Source organism: Lissotriton helveticus, chromosome 3_1, assembly GCF_964261635.1.
Source record: "Lissotriton helveticus chromosome 3_1, aLisHel1.1, whole genome shotgun sequence".
Taxonomy (NCBI): domain Eukaryota; kingdom Metazoa; phylum Chordata; class Amphibia; order Caudata; family Salamandridae; genus Lissotriton; species Lissotriton helveticus.
In genome coordinates this window covers 1,068,163,504-1,068,185,184 of record NC_136061.1, presented here as the reverse complement: position 1 = coordinate 1,068,185,184, position 21,681 = coordinate 1,068,163,504, and the positions used below count along the sequence as shown (strand labels likewise).

Below are 21,681 nucleotides of genomic sequence, written 5' to 3'. Positions count from 1 at the left end.
CTAATGAGTACCCAGTCTCCTTTGTCGAAGACTGACTCATGGGCAAGGTAATGCTGATCTGCTTATGTTTTTATTTTCCTTTTCCGAGTCGCATCAGTGTCTCGAACTTTGTCAGCATTCACTGATCAATCCAGGCTCCATTGAGGTAGTTTTGTTTTTACGGCGATCCCAATTAGCAAGGTGGCTGGACTCTCACCAGTTGTGGAGTGAGGGGTTGATCGATGGGTCTGGAGGACCTGGCACATGACTTTTTTCAGATCGATTCCCTCCATGGATGCTCGTTAAATGCCCTTTCGAGGGTGTCCATGAATCGTGCAACTACACCATTGACTTGGAGTCAGAGGGGTGTACTCTTGTCATCAAGCCATTCTATGACTTTGTTATGGATTGTCGAAGATAGGTCTTCCACCAAGGAAAAACGTGAATATTAGACTAGGACTACCATGAGGTGGTGTTCATTTCCTAAAGGCCCAAAGAAGTCAACTGCAACCTTCTCCCAGGCATGAAACCAGACTCAATCTTTATAAGGCTCTTTTGGTGGCTATGATACCACGGTATCCATAATGGACCAGCTCAATGACTCGCTGTCTTAGGCTTCCAGGTAGGATGATTCGAGCCTGGCAGCATTACGCCTTCTTGGACAACTGCTAACTCATCCTGTTAATTTTTTTACTTTTGAAATTAAACGTCATCGACAAGGGGCCGGGCACTTCTCCACGATGATTGCTGGTAATAAGTTCTTTGATTATGGTAATTTTTTTATCTGCATTGATGGCAGCAATGATTTTTTCCGCAGATAGACCAGCTGGTGTGCTGGATCTCACAAAGTTGATATGCTTCAGCTATCCTTAAGGTCAAACAGCAAACGAAAAAGAGGTACCTATGGCACTTGGGCGGCACACATATTGAAACAGCAGAGTCTTATAAGTATCTGGGTGTCTACTTTGATAAAGAAGGACCATTTACGCGCCCACAAGAAGAGATCAAAAGGAAAGGGATGATCCTTGCCATAACCTGCCAAACTACTGGGCCCAACGCTGAGCCCTCTTCTAACGGTAGCACGGGCAAAATTCTACCAACAATCACCTATGGTAGCGAAGCTCTGCGAGGAAGAGATACCCATCTTTTGGACAAAACACTTGTAAAAGCATACAGAACTATGTTTAGCCTCCCGAACTACACCTCCCCGGCCCAACTTAGACTAGAGTTTGGCCTGCTGAAGCAAACCTGGGCCAGATATGGAGCATACATCAACTGTTGGAGCAAAATCAGAACATCAACCCCTAATTCACTAAACCACCTCCTGTGGCAAGATCTCCAACAGAGGGAGAAATCCCACGCAAGATTGTATCGTCAGGAGGCACTGGCAAACACAGGTTTATCGCCCCAATGGAATGCACAGTGACATAACTTAACTATGAAGAAACTAATCTGGAAGTCGCTGAAAATACAGTCACTGGTGGAAGATAAAGCTGCTTTTTCATCTTGAACAGATGCCTGGATGACGCTGAATTCTTACAAGATTCTAGCCCCGCAACAATATTTTAACCTGGGCTATCCAAAAGCACAGAAATAAAAATTTCTAAAGCTATGACTCAGAGTGATACCATGCATTCAGCATCTTCCACCATAGAAAAGGGTGCAGACTTTTACAGTTTGCATTTTGTGCAAAAATGGCCAGGGCGACATCATTCACACCATTTACTCTTGCACAGAGATGCTTCAAGAAAGGAGTCAACTGCTAGAGATCCCCTTTAATCAAAGGGAAATTCGGACAAGTAGGCAAGCAGTTGTGGCTTGCTTTGACCCAGCATCACCTCAATTGAATTCCAGACTAGTCAGATTTCTTGAAGCGGCCAGAGCAAAAATGCCAAACTGTCACTAAAGCTATCTTGGGGGAAAGGAGACTTTGTATTATCTATTTTCACAGGGGGAGTGACAATCGCTGCAATGACGGGTTAGCTTATATTGGCAGCTCTTCCATGTTTAAATCTGTATCTTTTAACTTGTAAGTAACAGAAACATTTTTTATTTTATCTATGCTGAAATTTTATTATCACGAATTAATATTTCACAGATGGTTTTATGTTACGCATACATTGCATTGGTTTTAAGTAACTCTGCAAAATAAAATAAACTGAATTGAGGTCAAACTGTTACTAGGTGGCGGCATTTGTACAAAGTAATCTGCAAGATTGTGATCCTTCCCCGATTTGTGCACAATCATAGTCATACTCTTGAAGACTTAACCCCCACCTCTCGAAGCGATGGGGCATCCTAGCCTTCGGGCTTAGAAAAACTGTAAGCAACACCTGGTGATCGGTGATGACTGAATTGTTTTCCGTAGAGGAATACATGAAAATGTTTGCAGGCCCACACCACAGCCAGACTCTCCTACTCGGGCAAATTGTGATTCCCTTAGCACAAGTATGAAGCATTTTCCAAATGAAAACTGTGCATTTAGGAAAATGCAATTACTAATAAGTAATTCTTTTTATGGTAACCACATGCAAACTTTGAAAAATGCACAAAACTGCATTTTTCAGAGTGCCATGTAGCGCGCACACACGCCCCTAGGGCTTAAGTTCATTTTACATGTGCACATTTACTTTTTGTGAGTGCCTTAGGGGCCCGGGCACCCTTGTCTTTGCATGACCTAATTTGTGATTACTAATTAAGTAATCGCAAATTAGCTAATGCAAAACCATTAACACCTATGGGCCTTTTGGCCCATAGGAATGAATGGAGTAATTACCGAATAGTGATTTGCTATTTACCAAATCTCTATTAGGTAATATTAAGAAATCGCAAAATCTCTGGCAATTCCTTACAACCATAGCATTTTGCGATTACCAAATAGCGATTCGGAAGAAATCGCTATTTGGTAATTGCAAAATGCTTATTTGATACATGTGGCCTATAGTGGCATTTAAGAGTGTTATTACAGAGTCTCTACCAACGAAGCTAAGAACATGAAAAAAACAGCACCCCAATATAACAAATACACACTACACATGAATAGAAAACTTGCTGCAAAATTATATATTTAATTGATAAACAACACGTACCTGCCAAATACTTCACCTTTGCAATCAGAAAAACAGCCTGTAAAAGACCTGGTACTGTTTTAACTATTGTCTCCAAAACAGAGGCGCAGTGTCTTAATAATGGAGAAACAGGTTGCCCTGGGGCCGAAGGCTGAAAAAAAACCAAAAGGTGGCATCTAGAGAAATACATTGAAATAAGTGGCAAACATGGTAGAGGTAAATTTAATAGGTATTAAAACGTACCTGTTTAGGACAGAAATTAAGATACTCCCTAATAATTTCCAGCAAGAAATCGGGATTTAATTTCTCAAAATACTGTATCCCCAGGGGGAGGCCTTGCAAAGCAGAAAAGTGTGTGTCCAGGACATCATTTAGTAAATGAATAACCTCCTCTTGCCTTTTATGTTTTTTCATTGCAAGAACTGCACGCAAAAACGACAGCTCCTATGTAAAAAGAAAAAATAAGATGGACAAATGTATTACTTTGACTTCCACCTTCTGATTTCTCAAACATTGAAAACAGTTACTCTATATTTTAATTCACTATGGTCAGGTCCAGCCCTAGAGTGTCTGCAGCCCTACTCCAAAATGCCCATATTCATCCCAACACAACCCCCTTCCAGTTACCTGTGCACAATCACACACATCTTCATAGATAGGAGCAAATAAGCAATTAACACTGCAAGCAAATGTAAGACCACTTCCGGCAGCACATTCTGCAAAGGAAACCTATATCTGCAGCCACCCGCATGTAAGAGGGCACAGCTTTCAATGAATAATGAACACAAATTAATGAATCAAAAAGTTTACTTCAAGAAGATGTGGAATCATTACGGTGTTATCAGCAACAATTCAAACTCATCAACTTTATGTAAGGGATGTATATGTGATTGTGTTATGGCTTGAGGCCACCCGATGACTGTGTGACCGCCATATAAAATGAGTAAATATAATAAATATTCCACATACAAACATGGAAAGAATATTTGATGTTCTATTCATCTTCTGTAAATTACGTTAGTGTTTTTTACCCTCAAATGAGGAATTTGGTTTAGAATTTCCTGGAAGTGAAAACGGTAACTGAAAGAGGGACGTTATCCTGTTTAGCATATTAAAATTATGAACATGTTATGCGTAGGCAATTATTTGTGTGTGAAAAGTGAGGGATGACCGTAGATCACAGCCACAAGTGCGTACCAATAGCAGCCTTTCACTTTTTACATGCTCTCCGAGAAACAGAAACGTGGACAGTAAAACAACCCATCTAGGATTTATTGATTTCCTTTTTTGAAATGTTTTTTTTTCAGCCGCCATTTCCGTCTGACTCAGGGTATAGGGACAGGCTCTAGCTTTATGCAAGTGTATCATTGACATTTTTGGCAACCGGTTGGGGCAACATAACTATTCATATTTCTGCATAATTCAAATTAAATGGAAGTTTACAGGCCCCCGCCTGAAAATGAGTTATAACCCAGACGGAAAGTAAAGAGGGAAGATATTTCAAAGACTTCATTACTCTTGGCCAATAAATCACCCTCCTTTCACCAAGTCACTAGCCTGTGACTTATTATTTTCACAACATCGAATACTAGAGCCCAAGTACATTTGCCATCACATATGTCCATAGATCTGCAGTGACAACTGGGAACTAAACTTTAGAAGCAGGAAGTCATAAGGAGGAATAGGACTGGTAGAAAGACTAGGACTGTCGAAATTCTGTGAGAAACACTGAATGGCAGTAATGTTAACATATTAGGCAAGAGGATGTATGACGTTACAACGCAGTTTTTACAACGCAAACCTTTACAACAGATAGCGCTTTGGGGTGCTGGATAGTGAATAGTTTAATTTACTATTCCAACTCCAGTCCCCGTGGACACTAGGGAAGGTGTTGGATAGTAAATTAAATCTATTCCCTATCCTAGAGCGCCCCCCAGCGCAATGCGTTGTAATGGTTTTCGTTGTAAAACCTGCGTTGTAAAAGCAGTGCGTTGTAAAAGTTTCTTTGTAAAAGATGTTTCCCTAGGCAAGATGGTATTTCTAATAGAGAGGAAAACACGAAGATTGCATAAGCCACAAAAGATGTGTTTTACTGTAATATGTTGAAGACGTCATTGGAGAGTGAAGGAAGAAAAGGAAGAACACGAACTGCTCTGGAAGACTATATATACGTGGCCGAATGGATGCCAGATACAGATTACGTCACTGAATGCTATTTGAACTGCAGGTCTGGGATGGGGTCACTCTTTGCAGCTCACAAAGCACATGAATTTTTAATAAGGAGAGTAGAATGAATAATGTTTGAGAGTTTCAAATTCTGAACAGGGATAACTCAATATACTGCCAAAGACAGCACTTATTTCACAAATTACACACGTGGGCCCACAGAAGGAACTCCCTTGAATGTAACTGAGCAGAGTATCACTATTTGTAAATGTTTAAGAGGCTATGCAAGATTTTGAGCAGTTACCTTTTCCATAGCTACTTTCCCCCACAAAAAGTATTCAAGATTCTTGTGCTCTCTAAGACACCAATATAATTTAATCAACTTAAGAGACTAACAAGAAACTCTCAGAGCTAGGTATCTGCGAAAGACAGTGCAAGATGTTGCAGGTCAACATTTTAGAATGGCATTGTATTAAAAAAAAATTACGTGATAACTGATTTAACTCCATCAATAAGGCCTTCCAGATGAGAGCTGAAGACCTGAAAATGTCAAACTGGAAAGAGATTTGTTTTATTCAAATTAGGCAAACAATACCTCAAGAAAACGGATGGACTTCCACAAACCATAAGCTTTTCCACATGATGGTTCAACTTATGTAAATGTATTATAAAAGCCCCTTAAGATCGACCGTATAATGCACTGTACTGGATTAATCCTAAAACACTGGCATTAACCAGTGACAACTGCATTCCCGAGAAGAACAGACAAAATAATATCTAGAAATCAAGTTTCATCTTCTCACTGTTACTTATCTAGACAAAATAAAATTATAGCGTGGAAATGTTTCTCACGGTTAAGTAGTACTTCCACTATATATGTGAACATGCACATCTAAAAATGACAATGATTACCAAACATTTGAAAGAAGTTTGTTACTACGGCAATAGCACTTCCATGGTTATTACTGCCAGTCAGTCGTAGTTTACTTCTCTTTTGCCTGCTCCTTATGCTGGTTCTGAACATGGGAGAAGAAGCTCTTTGGAGGAATTACCACCATCTACCAGGGACTAACTACCTCCATCTACATAAATATAGACTTTTAAAACTAAACTGATAAATGTGTGAAAATATAAACAACTTTATGAATTGTGGTATTACAGCAATTGCTGGTCAATAGTGACCAACGACTGTACCCTCATTAAACTGTCTATTATCCATGTAATATGCTAGCTCTTAACCCAGGGGAAGAAGCACTTTGAAGGAAGTTACTAAGGCTTGCTCAACTTCAATAAAACATAGGGAAACACACTGGAATCTTTTTAAAGCACCTGAACGTGACCTAGTCAACCCTGGGATCAAGTGGTAACATAATAGGGGTAGGAGGTAATTAAAGTATTCTGAACGCTCATCAACAGTATTCATGATGCCAGTAACAGAATCATATTGAAATAATTCATCCAGAGTTTAATCAATGTTTATTATAGAGGATCGGATAGGTCTCTGGTTATCCAACTAGGATCATTGTTTCGTTTTAAATGTCACTGTCCTCTCCCCAGCAATGAAGATACCCAGAAAGTGATCAAAGAAGATCCAAATAAAAAGAGAAATAAAAAGTATTTTGTTTTCCTTTCACAAGCACCAAGAGATGCTCTCTAGAACAACTAAACCTTCGCTACCCTGAGAGCCAAGTGTAGAAAGGGTTGTACTTGGATCACTTTGGCGAGCCATAGTAAAAGTTGCTCAAGGACATCAGTGATGAATTACCTCAACCATGATGTTTAGGGAACAGCAGCACCCGCTTGCCCCACTGTCACATGGATGGGGCCTGACACTTCTTGTTTTATTGTTTAATATTTGGAAGTGATGAAAACTACTCACCCCTGATTTTCCAATTGATTGCTGAATTTCAGTCAGGAACTCCAGCTGCTGATCTGCTTCTTGCAATTGTCCTTCTAAAAGTTGGCATCGTATTATTCCTACAACACAAATTTACTAAGATGAATACTAGTCTGAGCCCAAAAAAACGTGCATCCGTTTTGGTAAGTTTTTAAACACCGCTCATGCTATTCAAATATTTTAAGCACAGAAAAGCTGTATGCAGTTTCATATCCCCACCAGTCATATAATCTTTGAATCCAAACATCAATCATATCTTGAATTTGTAGCTAGTTTGAGGTAGTTGTAGATAAATACTCACTGCATTAAGCGTAAACTTCCCGATTCATTGCAACAGTATCTCCACAACGTAGTTGCTCACCAACAAATTGAATAATAGGGTGCAAGGAAAGATATTTGCCCAAAACGTTATCACTGGTTTCTGAAGTGGCCTTGCTTTGTTATTTCTTTTTCCAATATGATCTTGAGACCAATAAATATACACCTGACTGTCATCCAATCTGCCAACATGTTTATTTTTTTTTAATGTTTTTATGTGACTATATATATATATATAAATATATACACACATATACACACACTCAATCATATATACATTCACTGAAAAAACCATAGGTTATAGACCATATATAGTTAGGAATTAGCATTTACTAAACCTTGAAAATTCACTGAAAAAACCATAGGTTATAGACCATATATAGTTAGGAATTAGCATTTAAAAAACCTTATTTTACTCACACAAAACCATTGAAATTCCATATATAGTTAGTTGCACTAACTATATATCGCGCACCCGCAATCCACTGCTGATGATGTCACATATTACATCATTCATGACATGGTCAGTGACATCACTGATGACATCACTGATGACATCTCAAATGACATCACTGATGACATCTCATTTTACATCAATGACCACATCACTGATGATATCATTCATGTGACAATACAATGCATCTCCTCACATTTTAATATAACCTCTGTTTCACCCAGTGTTAAATACAGAGTATAATTTTTGAAACCATTGACACACCAATACTAGTTACTACATACGTACTCACTGATTCCTACGTCTACACACACATTCACTCATTCACCCATACAATCATTCATACATACAATCACTCATCTTTACAACACTATCATATGCACTCATACACCTATACAGACACTCACACTCTGCCACTCATCCATGGAGTTATTCACACACCTAGTCAGTCCTGTAAAGAATCAATCACACTTCCATTTTCTTGTCTATACAGTTAAACATAGAGCACCTTACATTTTCAAACATATACTAACACATACTTACTTTCTTATACAATCATTGATACAAGTACACATTGATCTGCACAGAGTCACACACCTCCCAGCCAGCCACACACACACTCAGTCTCCCATACAAATACTTGGACAATCAATCAATAACCCATATAGTTAATCATATAGCTACTGATCAACACATGCAGCAGTTTACAGAACAACAGACATAATGATGCACAAATTAAGACAGTTTAGTCACTAACCCATGCACTCAGTGAGACACATTTAATCACTCACTCATACATTCAGTCATGCACCTACTAAATCCTTCGTCCAGACAGTTATACATCTACTCATTCTTCAATATGTAAAACATATTTAAACTTTACAGAAACACACAGTCACTGGATGATGTCATCAGTGATGTCATCAGTGATGTCATTTGAGATGTCATCAGTGATGTCATCAGTGATGTCACTGACCATGTCATGAATGATGTAATATGTGACATCATCAGCAGTGGATTGCGGGTGCGCGATATATAGTTAGTGCAACTAACTATATATGGAATTTCAATGGTTTTGTGTGAGTAAAATAAGGTTTTTTAAATGCTAATTCCTAACTATATATGGTCTATAACCTATGGTTTTTTCAGTGAATTTTCAAGGTTTAGTAAATGCTAATTCCTAACTATATATGGTCTATAACCTATGGTTTTTTCAGTGAATTTCAATGGTTTTTTAATAGCAAATATCATAAGCTGTCGAATGTCAAGTACGTGGTAAGTGAAAACATTTTCGTGTTTATGCACACTGATCTGCTTTGAATGGTGCCCCCCCCCCCCATTTCTATTAGGAGTACTCTCTCTTTGCAGATAGTGAAAGGTAGTTAACGCAGGCCTTTGCCCCCGTTGTAATCCGTCGTGCCTGCTTCTCTCTCCATTTGATTGATTGTTATCCAAGTATTTACTGTTTTAGAATTAGTTCTCTTTGGTTCATTCTCTATTTACAAACAAACACAGAGTCGCAATACTCTGTTTAGTCTTTGCAGATAACGAAAAATCGTGTAAAAAAAAAGAAAAGGAATCGAGTAAAATCGGTAGGCCACTAATGGGATCTCTTTTTGACCTCGCTAAAATAGAAACATTAGGAACAACCCCTCATGACAAATACAAAACTAGTGAGATGAACTGAACTCCACACAATGATGGCTGCAAAACAGCTCGGCTCCGCCACCCACCCCGCCCAAAATAACGATAAAGAGCGGCTGCCATGATTGGTTGCGGAATGGCCACAACGGAGCTACGAAATGGTGGTGCTCTCATGCTAACCCCAGCTTCAGTCTGAAACATCCAGAAACACTGTAGACTACCAATTCGATCAGTTCCGGTAGCGCCCCAATGTAACCCGGTAGAGAAGAACTAGCCCTCCCCTCTTTGACTGATGGTTCTTGTTGCCTGTCCCTTCTGTTGTCATTTAACAGAACTATTTAGCCTGCTGAAAGGGGTTGTGTTTCGACCGCTGGTTGGTGGAGACATTTTGACTATATTCTGGACCTGCGTTGTCGCGTAATGCATCATATGACGCGCCGCGTTAGCGCATCCGGAAGTCATCCGGGGCGCGCAGCGCGTAACGTAAGCATAACAAGTCATGTGACTTGTTAATAAAACTTTTCATTGGTTCATTTTACTTTTCTTATTCTAATGATGAAAGCCTTGGTCATATCACCTAAAAATTACGCTTTTAATTACTTCCGAACATTATTTTTTCTTAAATATATGTTATAATGTTCCAGGCTAATGTACTTTCCCGGAAATTTTACAACTGTCCTGCAAGTAAAATATATTCTTTTTTCGAGAAAAAGAGCGTTTCTTCGTCCCATGACGGAGCCGTTGAGCAAAAGAGGGTCGACCTGCTGTCTTAGTCGCCGATACGCCTGAATATGAGATTCTTATCGATCACTTTATGTTGCAGGAATAGAAAACACAACAGCCCTTGACCATTTATCTTTACTGCGTTCCTTCGTATTATACCTTTTACCCTTCATGTAATTGGTCTGCTTTATTTCACTTGCCTTTTAATGATTCTAAAACAGTGACTATTATTAAAAACTTTACCAATGTATATACTACTACCATGTTTTCTTTTAAAAACCTTTATTGTGAAAATTTCATTATACAAATACGAGCCTATAACCACGTGGGCCTGCCACGGAGCAAACTGTAATCGTATATGATGAATAGACATTTACACTGTAGAGGAACGTAACGGGCGGGCCATTAGGTTGCAAGAACTAAGGTGTCTAACAGTTACGGAATCGGTGGACGTACATTTTATAATTAAAATACGACAGGGCCAGTTACAATAAAATTATCTAGATATACATTTGCGGGCAAGTACCATGGGTGACGTTAATTCGAATTTTCAACAGTACAGTAATCAATAACACATCAGAACTTAATATCAATAGGGATGTCGAAATATTCAATCAATTCTCGTCCCCGCCCGCCATGTGCTTCAAAACTGCATACGTATCTCGTGATTTCAAGGTTCTGCAACCAGTACACAACAAGGAGTTACGAGTCCCATTTATTCCGGCGCCATTTTGGGCGAGGACGGGCAGGTCCAGGATATAGTCAAAATGTCTCTACCAACCATCGACTATGATGATGTTCATATGCTGTATTTATTAGAGTAACACTCATCTGTCCACATGAAATTAATTTACCACAATCTAAACATGTCATTTTAATCTTTCCAAAGTTCTTCTAAATATTTGGGACCGTTTCCCTTGCCTCTGAAGCTCTCAGTGCCACTTCTTTGATGAATGTACTAGCAGGTCAGGGGTTCTCCTCCAAATCTCTCTTTTATGCAGCACTATAATTAATTGGTGCCACCTCTCCATATGACTATGCATGGTATAGTTACCACAACTATATTTTTTTTCGGTTCCTCTGGAGAGTTCATCGTGGCAGATGAAGCGTGTAACGTACCGGGCATTTACCTTTTTTTGCATGTACAGGAAAGGAAAAAAAAAATCGAGCGTCCGAGTTCTAAGGTGTCCCAGGGCCATTTTAGTGGACCAGGCCCAAATCCAAAGAACAGGCCGCCATTTTGAGAGTCCTCTTGCAGCCGCCTGTCGCTGTAGCATCAAGAGCAGCCGAAACTCAGCTGAATGGCAACTGAAACGGTAAATGGGCGCCCCACTACATTTCAGCATTGTAGGATGACCACACCAGTACAGCAACTTGCTAGACATCACCTCGGTGCCATCCGGATCTCGGCGCCCCACTGCAGATGAAGTGCCTCTCAACTATGAAACCACCACGGTGACATCCGGATCTTGGCGCGTTGTGCTGCCTTCGGCCTATTCGCACATCGGTCCGCTACTGACGCCATCTCACAGGCTAATGGGGTGACCCACGCCGAGTTTCAGCATTGTAGGATGACCACACCAACTTGCTAGACATCACCTCGGTGCCATCCGAATCTTGGCATCTCAACGCCTAGTGGTATCTTCCATACAGAAAATATTGTTACGCTGCCTTTGGCCCCATTCGCACATCAGTCCGCAACTTAGACATCACCTCGGTGCCATCCGGATCTTGGCATCTCAGCGCCTTGTGGTGTCAGTCAGAAAATATTGTTGCGCTGCCTTTGGCCCCATTCGCACATCAGTCCGCTACTGACACCATCTCACAGGCCAATAGCGCGCCCCACGCCGACTTTTACCATTGTACGATGGCCACACCAGTGGCACAACTTGCTAGACATCACCTCGGTGCCATCCGAATCTTGGCATCTCAACGCCTAGTGGTATCTTCCATACAGAAAATCTTGTTACGCTACCTTTGGCCCCATTCGCACATCGGTCCGCAACTTAGACATCACCTCGGTGCCATCCGGATCTTGGCATCTCAGCGCCTTGTGGTGTATTCTCTTCAGAAAATATTGTTGCGCTGCCTTTGGCCCCATTCGCACATCGGTCCGCAACTTAGACATCACCTCGGTGCCATCCGGATCTTGGCATCTCAGCGCCTTGTGGTGTCTTCTACTCCGAAAATATTGTAGAAAATATTGTTGCGCTGCCTTTGGCCCCATTCACACATCAGTCCGCTACTGACACCATCTCACAGGCCAACAGGGCGCCCCACGCCGACTTTTACCATTGTACGATGGCCACACCAGTGCCACAACTTGCTAGACACCACCTCGGTGCCATCCGGATCTTGGCGCGTTGTGCTGCCTTCGGCCTATTCGCACATCGGTCCGCTACTGACGCAAACTCACAGGCCAACGGGGCGCCCCACGCCGACTTTCAGCATTGTAGGATGGCCACACCAGTGCGGCAACTTGCTACACACCACCTCGGTGCCATCCGGATCTTGGCATCTCAGCGCCTAGTGGTGTCTTCTATTCCGAAAATATTGTTGCGCTGCCTTCGGCCCCATTCACACATCGGTCCGCTACTGACGCCATCTCACAGGCCAACGGGGCGCCCCACGCCGACTTTCAGCATTGTAGGATGGCCACACCAGTGCGGCAACTTACTAGACACCACCTCGGTGCCATCCGGATCTTGGCGCGTTGTGCTGCCTTCGGCCTATTCGCACATCGGTCCGCTACTGACGCAAACTCACAGGCCAACGGGGCGCCCCACGCCGACTTTCAGCATTGTTGGATGGCCACACCAGTGCGGCAACTTACTAGACACCACCTCGGTGCCATCCGGATCTTGGCGCGTTGTGCTGCCTTCGGCCTATTCGCACATCGGTCCGCTACTGACGCAAACTCACAAGCCAACGGGGCGCCCCACGCCGACTTTCAGCATTGTAGGATGGCCACACCAGTGCACCTTACTAGACACCACCTCGGTGCCATCCGGATCTTGGCGCGTAGTGAAGCTGCAGCAGCTGCAAATAAGCTTCAGACAGTGTTACAACCGCTGCTCAGAACTCTCAACTATGACACCACCTCGGTGCCATCCGGATCTTGGCGCGTTGTATTGCCTTCGGCCTATTCGCACATCGGTCCGCTACTGACGCCGCCTCACGTGCCAACGTATTTTCTCCGCATTTTACACCCTATGCCGCATAACAGGTCATGTGACTTGTTTATAAAACTTTTCATTGGTTCATTTTACTTTTGGTTTCCTAATGATGGAAGGCTTGATCATGTGACCTAAAAACAACACTTTTCATTGGATGAAAACTTTTTTTTTTTCCCAAACGATGAAAGCCCCACCTTGTTTCTGGATGTTTCAGACTGAAGCTGGCGTCAGCATGAGAGCACCACCATCTCCTAGCTCAGTCGTGGTCATTCCGCGAGCAATCATGGCAGCCGCTCCCCACCAGAAGCCTGCAGGAGTCGGAGCCCCCAAAACTTTTGATGAATTCTCAAGGCGGAGGGGACGCTTTCGAGAATGGGGTCCAAGACCTAGCAGACAAGCGTCCGATTTCCAAGGTGTCCCAGGGCCATTTCAGTGGACCAGGCCCAAAAAGGAAACAGCCTGCCGCCATTTTGAGAGTCCTGTGACAGCCGCCTATCGCTGCACCGCAAGAGTGGGCGCAACTCAGCTGAATTGCGGCTTTTGACACAGTGGACCAAAAACAGACGGAATGGCAACTGAAACGGTAAAGGGGCGCCCCACTACAACAGATGACACTCCACCTGGAGAGGCCCGTTCACGCCGCCTCCCCCGGGGCGCCCCATGCCCTTATTCGGAGCAGCATTGTAGGATACCAAAACCAGTGCGGCAACTTACTGGACATCACCTTGGTGCCAGCGTTCTGCTGCCTTGGAACTATTCGCGCAACAGTTTGCTACTGATGACCCACCCCCCGCGACGCCCCATGCCGTTATTTGCTGGGTGGCAACTTACTAGACATCACTTTCGTGTCATCTAGATTTCAGCACGTTCTGCTGCCTTGGAACTATTCGCACAACAGTTTGCTACTGATGACCCACCCCCCGCGACGCCCCACGCCGGAAATCTGGACGTTGTGCTGCGTTGGGACTATTCGCACAGCCGACCGCTACTTCGTTGTTTTTCCCTAAAAATGTTTATATGTTATTACTATTTTTGTTTTCTTGTATATATTTATAAATTATTAAAGTTTTATAATCTTACTACTTTGTCGGAGTGCTATATATTTTTAATGTGACACATAATTGTAAAAACTTTGATGTACAAAGAGTCATCCCTGGAATCTTCCGCTTCAGGCTCGGTCCCCTCCCCAATCACAATACAGGATGGTTTTCAGATAATAGCAACGCTTCTGCTGTGACGGATCTCATCGAGTGTGGGCCTTGATCTACTATAACTCCTTTGAAGAGGGGTGATTCTTTACAGCTGTGGCCATAAACTACATCTGCAGGGCTAGCTGATACCCTAGGACCAGCCTGGACAATCGGACACAGAGGAAAAGGAGTGTCAGAGGGTGCGGTAGTGAATAGGGCGAAAGGGAGGTGTCGGGCGGGCACAGGGTGTGATTCTCAGGGAAGAGCAGCGCAGATGGGGGGAGGTTTATTACCCATGCATAAGACAGAGAGCGGGGGTGACCACTGCCTGGGGGAGATGCTTGCGAGGGTGGGGAGCCATGCTAAGGATCGACAGCGTGCACAGAGTGGGTCTGGTCAAGGCATCTAAAATGGCTGCCGTGCACGACAAAAGTGTGGCATTTGAAAAAAGACAAGATGGCGCAGACAATGTTTTTCAACACTTCCTGATTTCCTTCGAATCGAACGTTAACAGACGTTGGGGCATATTACCAAAGTTAAGCGATATTTATCCCTAACGATGCTTAGCAACGATTTTTTTACCGTCAGAAATTATCGCAGATAAACCTTGCTATTATCAAGGTTTATCGGAAATACGATAAAAAACGACCGCAATGCATTAATATCGCTGAAAACTCAGCGATATTCATGCATTACCGAGCTAATGCTCTTACCCATGTTATCCACCTCCCATTGGATAACATGGCTAAGAACTGCTCAGGGCAGGTGGTAGCTTTTGGAGATATTCGCGCTTATCTCGAATATTTCCAAAAGTTGATAATAGGAGATAGCGACTGGAAACAGTCGCTAACATCGCTAACATCTTGGCATGCCCACTTTGCATGTCATTAGTGATAAATATCACTCACATGCAAAGTGGGGCCCAAGATGGTCGCTATCTTCTACTAGCCGTCGCTAACTGGTGTTAGCAACAGCTAGGTAATACACATATAATTTTATCTCCGCGAAGCGGAGCGCTGTTACAGATATATATCTTGTTTTTGAACGTTAATTTCTCAAAATGCACTGAAGCACATATATTGAGACCTAGCAAAGGCACATCGGGCTACCAGTCCCTACAATTTTGCCAAGTTTCGTGCAAATCCATTCAGCTGTTCGATCCTACCGAGAGACAAGATGGCGGCCGCTACGGACTGTTTGGAATGTTTACAGACACCGGAGAGCCAATCAGCTTCGCTTCGCAAAGCTCCGTAACGCGAAAAGTACGCGAAGCGGTGCGCTGTTACAGATATATATCTTTTTTTGAACGTTAATTTCTCAAAATCCACTGGAGCACATATATTGAGATCTAGCAAAGGCACATCGGGCTACCAGTCCCTACAATTTTGCCAAGTTTCGTGCAAATCCATTCAGCTGTTCGATTATTATTATTTTTATTTTTTTTTGCCCCGCGGGGCCCTTTTAAAACCTCCACATCAAACCTAGGGGGTCAGCGACAATGTACTATGCCCCCTTATGGTCATTTGCCCCTTCGCTTTGGCCTCCTCTTGTCTCTCGATCCTACCGAGAGACAAGATGGCGGCCGCTACGGACTGTTTGGAATGTTGACAGACGCCGGAGAACCAATCAGCTTCGCTTCACAAAGCTCCATTGCGCGAAAAGTACGCGTCCTGGGGCGCTGCCCGGTCCGCTGTTACAGATATATATTTTTTTTAAACGTTAATTTCTCAAAATCCACTGGAGCACATATATTGAGACCTACAAAAGGCACATCGGGCTACCAGTCCCTACAATTTTGCCAAGTTTCGTGCAAATCCATTCAGCCGTTCGGGCTAAAAGTGAGGCCAACCGCCCTATGGAAATTAACATGGGAAAAACGCGTTTTGGGACCCCCCTTTTTTCTCGGCCCCCCCTTGACGAACCCCCCCAAAATTTTCAGGGGCTGCTCAGAAACAAAATGTGCCATTTTCCTGAAAATTTCAGCCAATTCCGTCCACAAACGCCAAAGTTATTAGACATAGAATTTTCAAAAATCCCATAGGGAAAAAATCCTAACTATATATACCTACTGGCGACCGCCAGTAGGTAATTATATATATACATTATATATATACATACATATATATGCCAAAAAAACAAGGAGGTCTCCTTACAAGTCCAATTAGGGACTAGGAGATGTAAATGAATAACAAAACAAGTCCCTATAGTTCCAGGAAGGAAAGAGAATTTTTGTGCATCCATACATACATACATACATATATACATATATATATTTACATATACATATTACCTACTGGCGATCGCGAGTAGGTAGTTATAGTTAGGACCTAGTTTCCATAGGAAATCCACAACATTCTATTTGGAATAACTTTGGCGTCGATTGGGGAATTTGCGTGTAATTTTCCAAAATTTTGGCCCATTACGCTCCGCTCCTTCCCTGAAAGTCTCGGGGGGATTTGTCAAGCGGGGGCGAGAAAAAAGGGGATCCCAAAACGTGTTTTCCCCATGCAATTTTCCATAGGACGATTAGACACGGCTACAGGAATTACAAGAAATTTGGCAAAATGGTAGAGTATGATTCGCAGATCGCCCTTTTGTTTAAATGGTGTAAATCCCTCCAGTAGTTTTTGAGAAAATCGAATTTGAAAAATATATATATCTATGGGCGGGACACCGTGCGCGCACCCGTGCGCGGACCCTAGCGTGCGCGAGCAGAATTTTGATTGGCTGTTGGACGCCTGTCAACATTCCAGTCAGTGGAAATCATGAAGTGCTGGCCGCCATCTTGTCTCCGAGGCACAAGCTGGCAAAAAAAAAAGTCTAGAACCTGGAAAGGGGGCAGGGTAGAGACTCCTTGACCCCCTAGGCTTTGTCAGGGGGTCGAAAAAACTTTTTTTTTTTTTTTAATCGCGGGGTCCGCGCACCGTGCGCGGATGCAGGCAAAAAAAAAGAGGTTCAGATAGGTGTTTTGTGGAGAGTTATTATGGTAACAGGCAGACAGCAGTGGGGGTAGGTTGGATATTATGTGAGTTTGAAATTCTTAAAAATTAAGAACCAATTAAAATGTTACTTTGATTTAAAATGTTACTTTGGTTTTGAATTTGTGTGTGAAGTAATTTGATTGGTTATTTACGGGGATATGTGTGAAAAATGAGATGGAAACACGGCTATTTTGTGTTTGTAGTGTCTGAGGTACATTTGTGAGGAATTTTTGGATTTCAATTTCTGGTGTGAGATTCACACAGTACTAAATTTTCTACAGCATTCTAAAAGGTGAGTTGTTAATTTGTAAGGGGAACTATGTTGTACACTTTAAGTTAATAAGGATAATGTTTTTTAATGTGGAAGTTTCTTACTCTCACTGTCTTTCTGTCTCTCTCTTTTTATACTACCCTAACAGCAATGGTGGATCTGAATGAGGAGTCAGTTGACGTCATTCTTGAAAATTCTGCGACTTTTATTGAGGACTTGAATGTTCCTGTTGATGACAGTACTCATGATGAAGACCATTTTGATGGAGGAGATGGCATGGAGGATTTTTATGATCAATCTTTGGATTCTGTATTAATTGTATGTTTGGAGTTTATTGAGTTCCAGGATTCTATTTGGGAGACTTTCGATGAGGAAATTCCTGATTTAATGTTAGAAGTTCCTTTAAATTTCGAAAAATTCAGAAGAATAATTTTACATTTAGTAATTAAAAATTGTTTGAGAAATTATACTTTTTTAAATGTAATTTATAAGGTAGTGGCCAAGTGATTGTGGTATAAAGTGAGACTTGTATAGAGTGCAACATTTTAGTGTAACATAGTAAGTTTACTCAGTTACATAGTTACTCCCCTTCTCACACTATACTTTCTCCTGTGTGTATCTGACATCTTTTCATTTTTACGTATTTTTTCCATCACTCTACCTCACTTACTGTTATTTTCTCATTGAAATTCCAAGTTCCTTTTTTTCAATCCAGTTTTGTAACTCTCTCCATCTCCTCACTGCTCTTCTCTGAAGGACTTCAAAAGGTTAAAAAAAAAAAAATGTTTATTTAAAAAAAAAAAAAAGAATTTGCTAGGTCCGCGCAAGGTGAGTGCTCGTAGAGTGCATGGTGAGTGCTCGGAGAGAGAACCCTATCGCCGCCATTTTGTGGTTTCAGAAGAGAGTGAAAAATAAAAGTTGAAAACGTGAAAAGGGGGCAGGGTAGAGTGTCCCTGACCCCCTAGGCCTTCTCAGGGGGTCCTTGGCGGACTCCAAAAGGTGAAAAAAATGTTTATTTAAAAAAAAAAAAAAGAGAATTTGCTAGGTCCGTGCACGGTGAGTGCTTGTAGATTGCACAGTGAGTGCTCGGAGAGCGAACCCTATAGCCGCCATTTTGTGGTTTCAGAAGAGAGTGAAAAATAAAAGTTGAAAACGTGAAAAGGGGGCAGGGTAGAGTGCCCCTGACCCCCTAGGCCTTCTCAGGGGGTCCCTGAAGGACATCAAAGGTGAAGAAGAAAAAAAAAAAACATCGGAAGGTGCGCGCACGGTGAGTGCTCGAGGAGTGCTCGGTGCGCGGACCTCTCTAAAAATTAATAAAAAAAATACAGTTAAAAATCAAATTTGAGTGTTTAGATGTTAGTTGGCTCTAAAAAGAGCCGTTGTGTTCATTGTGTTTTTTTGTACCTACAAGTAAGTACCAATGCAGAGTCTTAAGTTAGAGAGGAAGATTCTGTTCCCCTCATCTGTGAAATGTACACCATCTCCTCTATAAATGCCTTGCATGTTGTAACACAAGTTGTTGTGGTATATAGAACCCATGCCGTAGACTCTGAGGAAAGCAGAAACAGACTTATTCACATGTTTCCTTGCTTTCTCAATCTGTGGACAAAATTGATTGGACCATTTCCATTTTTGCCTTTGGCATATATTAGAATATACCGAGGTAGTTTTTGGAAAAAGTGACATCAATTGTCCAAAGGTGTCCTTTAAAAGTATTTCCAGACCTACGCCAGTCAAAGTGCCCAGGTCATGGCCACGACAGTGCACAATTATGAGGTCAGGGTGTGGAAGATGCATAAAGGATTTTACCAATGGCATCAATTGGTGACATCTCAATCCTCTCTGGCCAATCCACATAATATCCACATTTGGTAAATCAAGGTTGTGAAAGCATCTATTTGCTACATACCTTTCACTCCAGAAAACATAGCTATGTCCTACTATCCAGACTTTCAGCATCTTGCAAGCAGATGTGGTTGTACTCAGATGAGTTGTGGAAATGAAATGGCAGTTTGAAAGTAGGAGTTTAGAAAAAAAAGTGGTTGAGATTCAGTGTTCTTGAAAAAGAAGAAATGATTGGTGGTTTCTGTTAATTTAGGATTGAAAACTAGGGTGCATCCTACTGTTTTTTTAAAGTAATAATACTATTGGTTTAGAAAAAGTCATTGAAAGGAACATTGCACAGGATAAGCTGGAATATTGAGAGGTCAAACACACCTGCTGCTTTGGTTTGCAACGTTGAGAGATGAACTTTTAACCTTTTGAGTTCAGATTGGTGTACTATAGAGAGTTGCCATGGTAACAGGCAGAAAGAACAGTGGGGGATGGTTTGAAAATTATGTGAGTTTGAAAGTGTTGAAATGTACAACCAATTAAAATGTTAGTTTGGTTTTGAATTTGTGTGGGAAGAAATTTGATTGGGTATGTTCAGAGATATGTGTGTTTAATGAGAGAAAATCAGGGCCATTTTTGGTTGCAGTGTCTGAGGTACATTTCAGAGATTCTGCTGAAGAAAATCTGGTGTGTTTTTGGCACTGTTCTCAATCTTCCAAAGCATTTTTAAAGGCGAGTTATTAATTTGCGGGAATATATGTTGTGTTGTGTTAATAATAAAAATGAGTTGCAATCTGGAAGTTACTCACTCTCCCACTCTTTCACTGTCTCTCACGGTCTTCCTTTTTGTCCAACAGTGTTCTTTTTCCTTCTTCAGTTTCTCTATAAATCCTCCTGGCTTAAAGTAATGCTGCAAATTGGAAATGTATTTTGAAAATGACATGTTTCTGCACTGTATTGTAGCAGTGAAATAGATAGGATGTGTTTTGTCTCTTAATTATTTTAGTGTGGTAAATGAGTTTTGGTAAATGTTTGGTTTTAACATTTTTGTCCAGGATCACACAGAGTGTCTGTGTAAATTAAAGAATTATATTTGCACCTTTTACTATAATGTCCCCTGTCTCTTCTAACAGTCTATCTCCCTCTGGTTATACTTTTTTCTTTCATGAAAATATTGTGTCTTATGTTTGGATGTAATGCTGGCAAAAAGTAATGCTGCAAATTGGAAATGTATTTTAGAAATGGGTCAGGTTTCTGCATTGTAATGTAGTGGTCATTTATATGGCGCCATCTCACCCTCTGCCTCCGCCATCTCTCCCTTTGCCTGTGCCATCTCACCCTCTGCCTGTGCCATGTCTCTCTGTGCCTGCGCCATTTTACCCTCTGCTTGCGCCATGTTTCTCTCTGCCTGTGCCATCTCTCCCTCTGCCTGCGCCATGTCTCTCTCTGCCTGGGCCATCTCTCCCTCTGCCTGCGCCATGTCTCTCTGCCTGCGGCATCTCACCCTCTGCTTGCGCCATCTTACTCTCTGCCTGCGCCATCTTACCCTCTGCTTGCGCCATCTCACTCTCTGCCTGCGCCATCTCACTCTCTGCCTGCGCCATCTGTCCCTATGCCTGTGCTATCTCTCCCTCTGCCTGCGCCTTCTCTCTCTTTGCCTGCGCCATCTCTCCCACCGCCTGCAGCATCTCTCCCTCGGCCTGCGTCATCTCTCTCTCTGCCTGCGCCATCTCACCCTCTGACTGCGCCATCTCACCCTCTGACTGCGCCATCTCACCATCTGCCTGCGCCCTCTCTCCTCTGCCTGCACCATTTCACCTTCTGCCTGCGCTATGTTACCCTCTACCTGTGCCATCTCATCCTGTGCCTGCACCATCTCTCCCTCTGCCTGCGCCATCTCACCCTCTGCCTGCGCCATCTCACCCTCTGCCTGCGCCATCTCAATTATTATCATGTATTTTTAATGGTATACAGCTCCTTT

At 42.3% G+C, this 21,681-nt stretch overlaps 1 protein-coding gene across 1 annotated transcript in view; it reads right to left on the bottom strand.

The window, feature by feature from the left end:
- Nucleotides 1–21,681, bottom strand: part of TTC21B (tetratricopeptide repeat domain 21B) — a 557,120-nt gene that overhangs the window by 348,501 nt on the left and 186,938 nt on the right. Inside the window, exons 10-12 of the mRNA XM_078683845.1 lie at nucleotides 7,093–7,190; nucleotides 3,291–3,491; nucleotides 3,069–3,198 (exon numbers count right to left, since the gene is read on the bottom strand). Coding sequence (XP_078539971.1) covers nucleotides 3,069–3,198; nucleotides 3,291–3,491; nucleotides 7,093–7,190 — 429 coding nt within the window. The remainder of the gene's footprint in view (nucleotides 1–3,068; nucleotides 3,199–3,290; nucleotides 3,492–7,092; nucleotides 7,191–21,681) is intronic.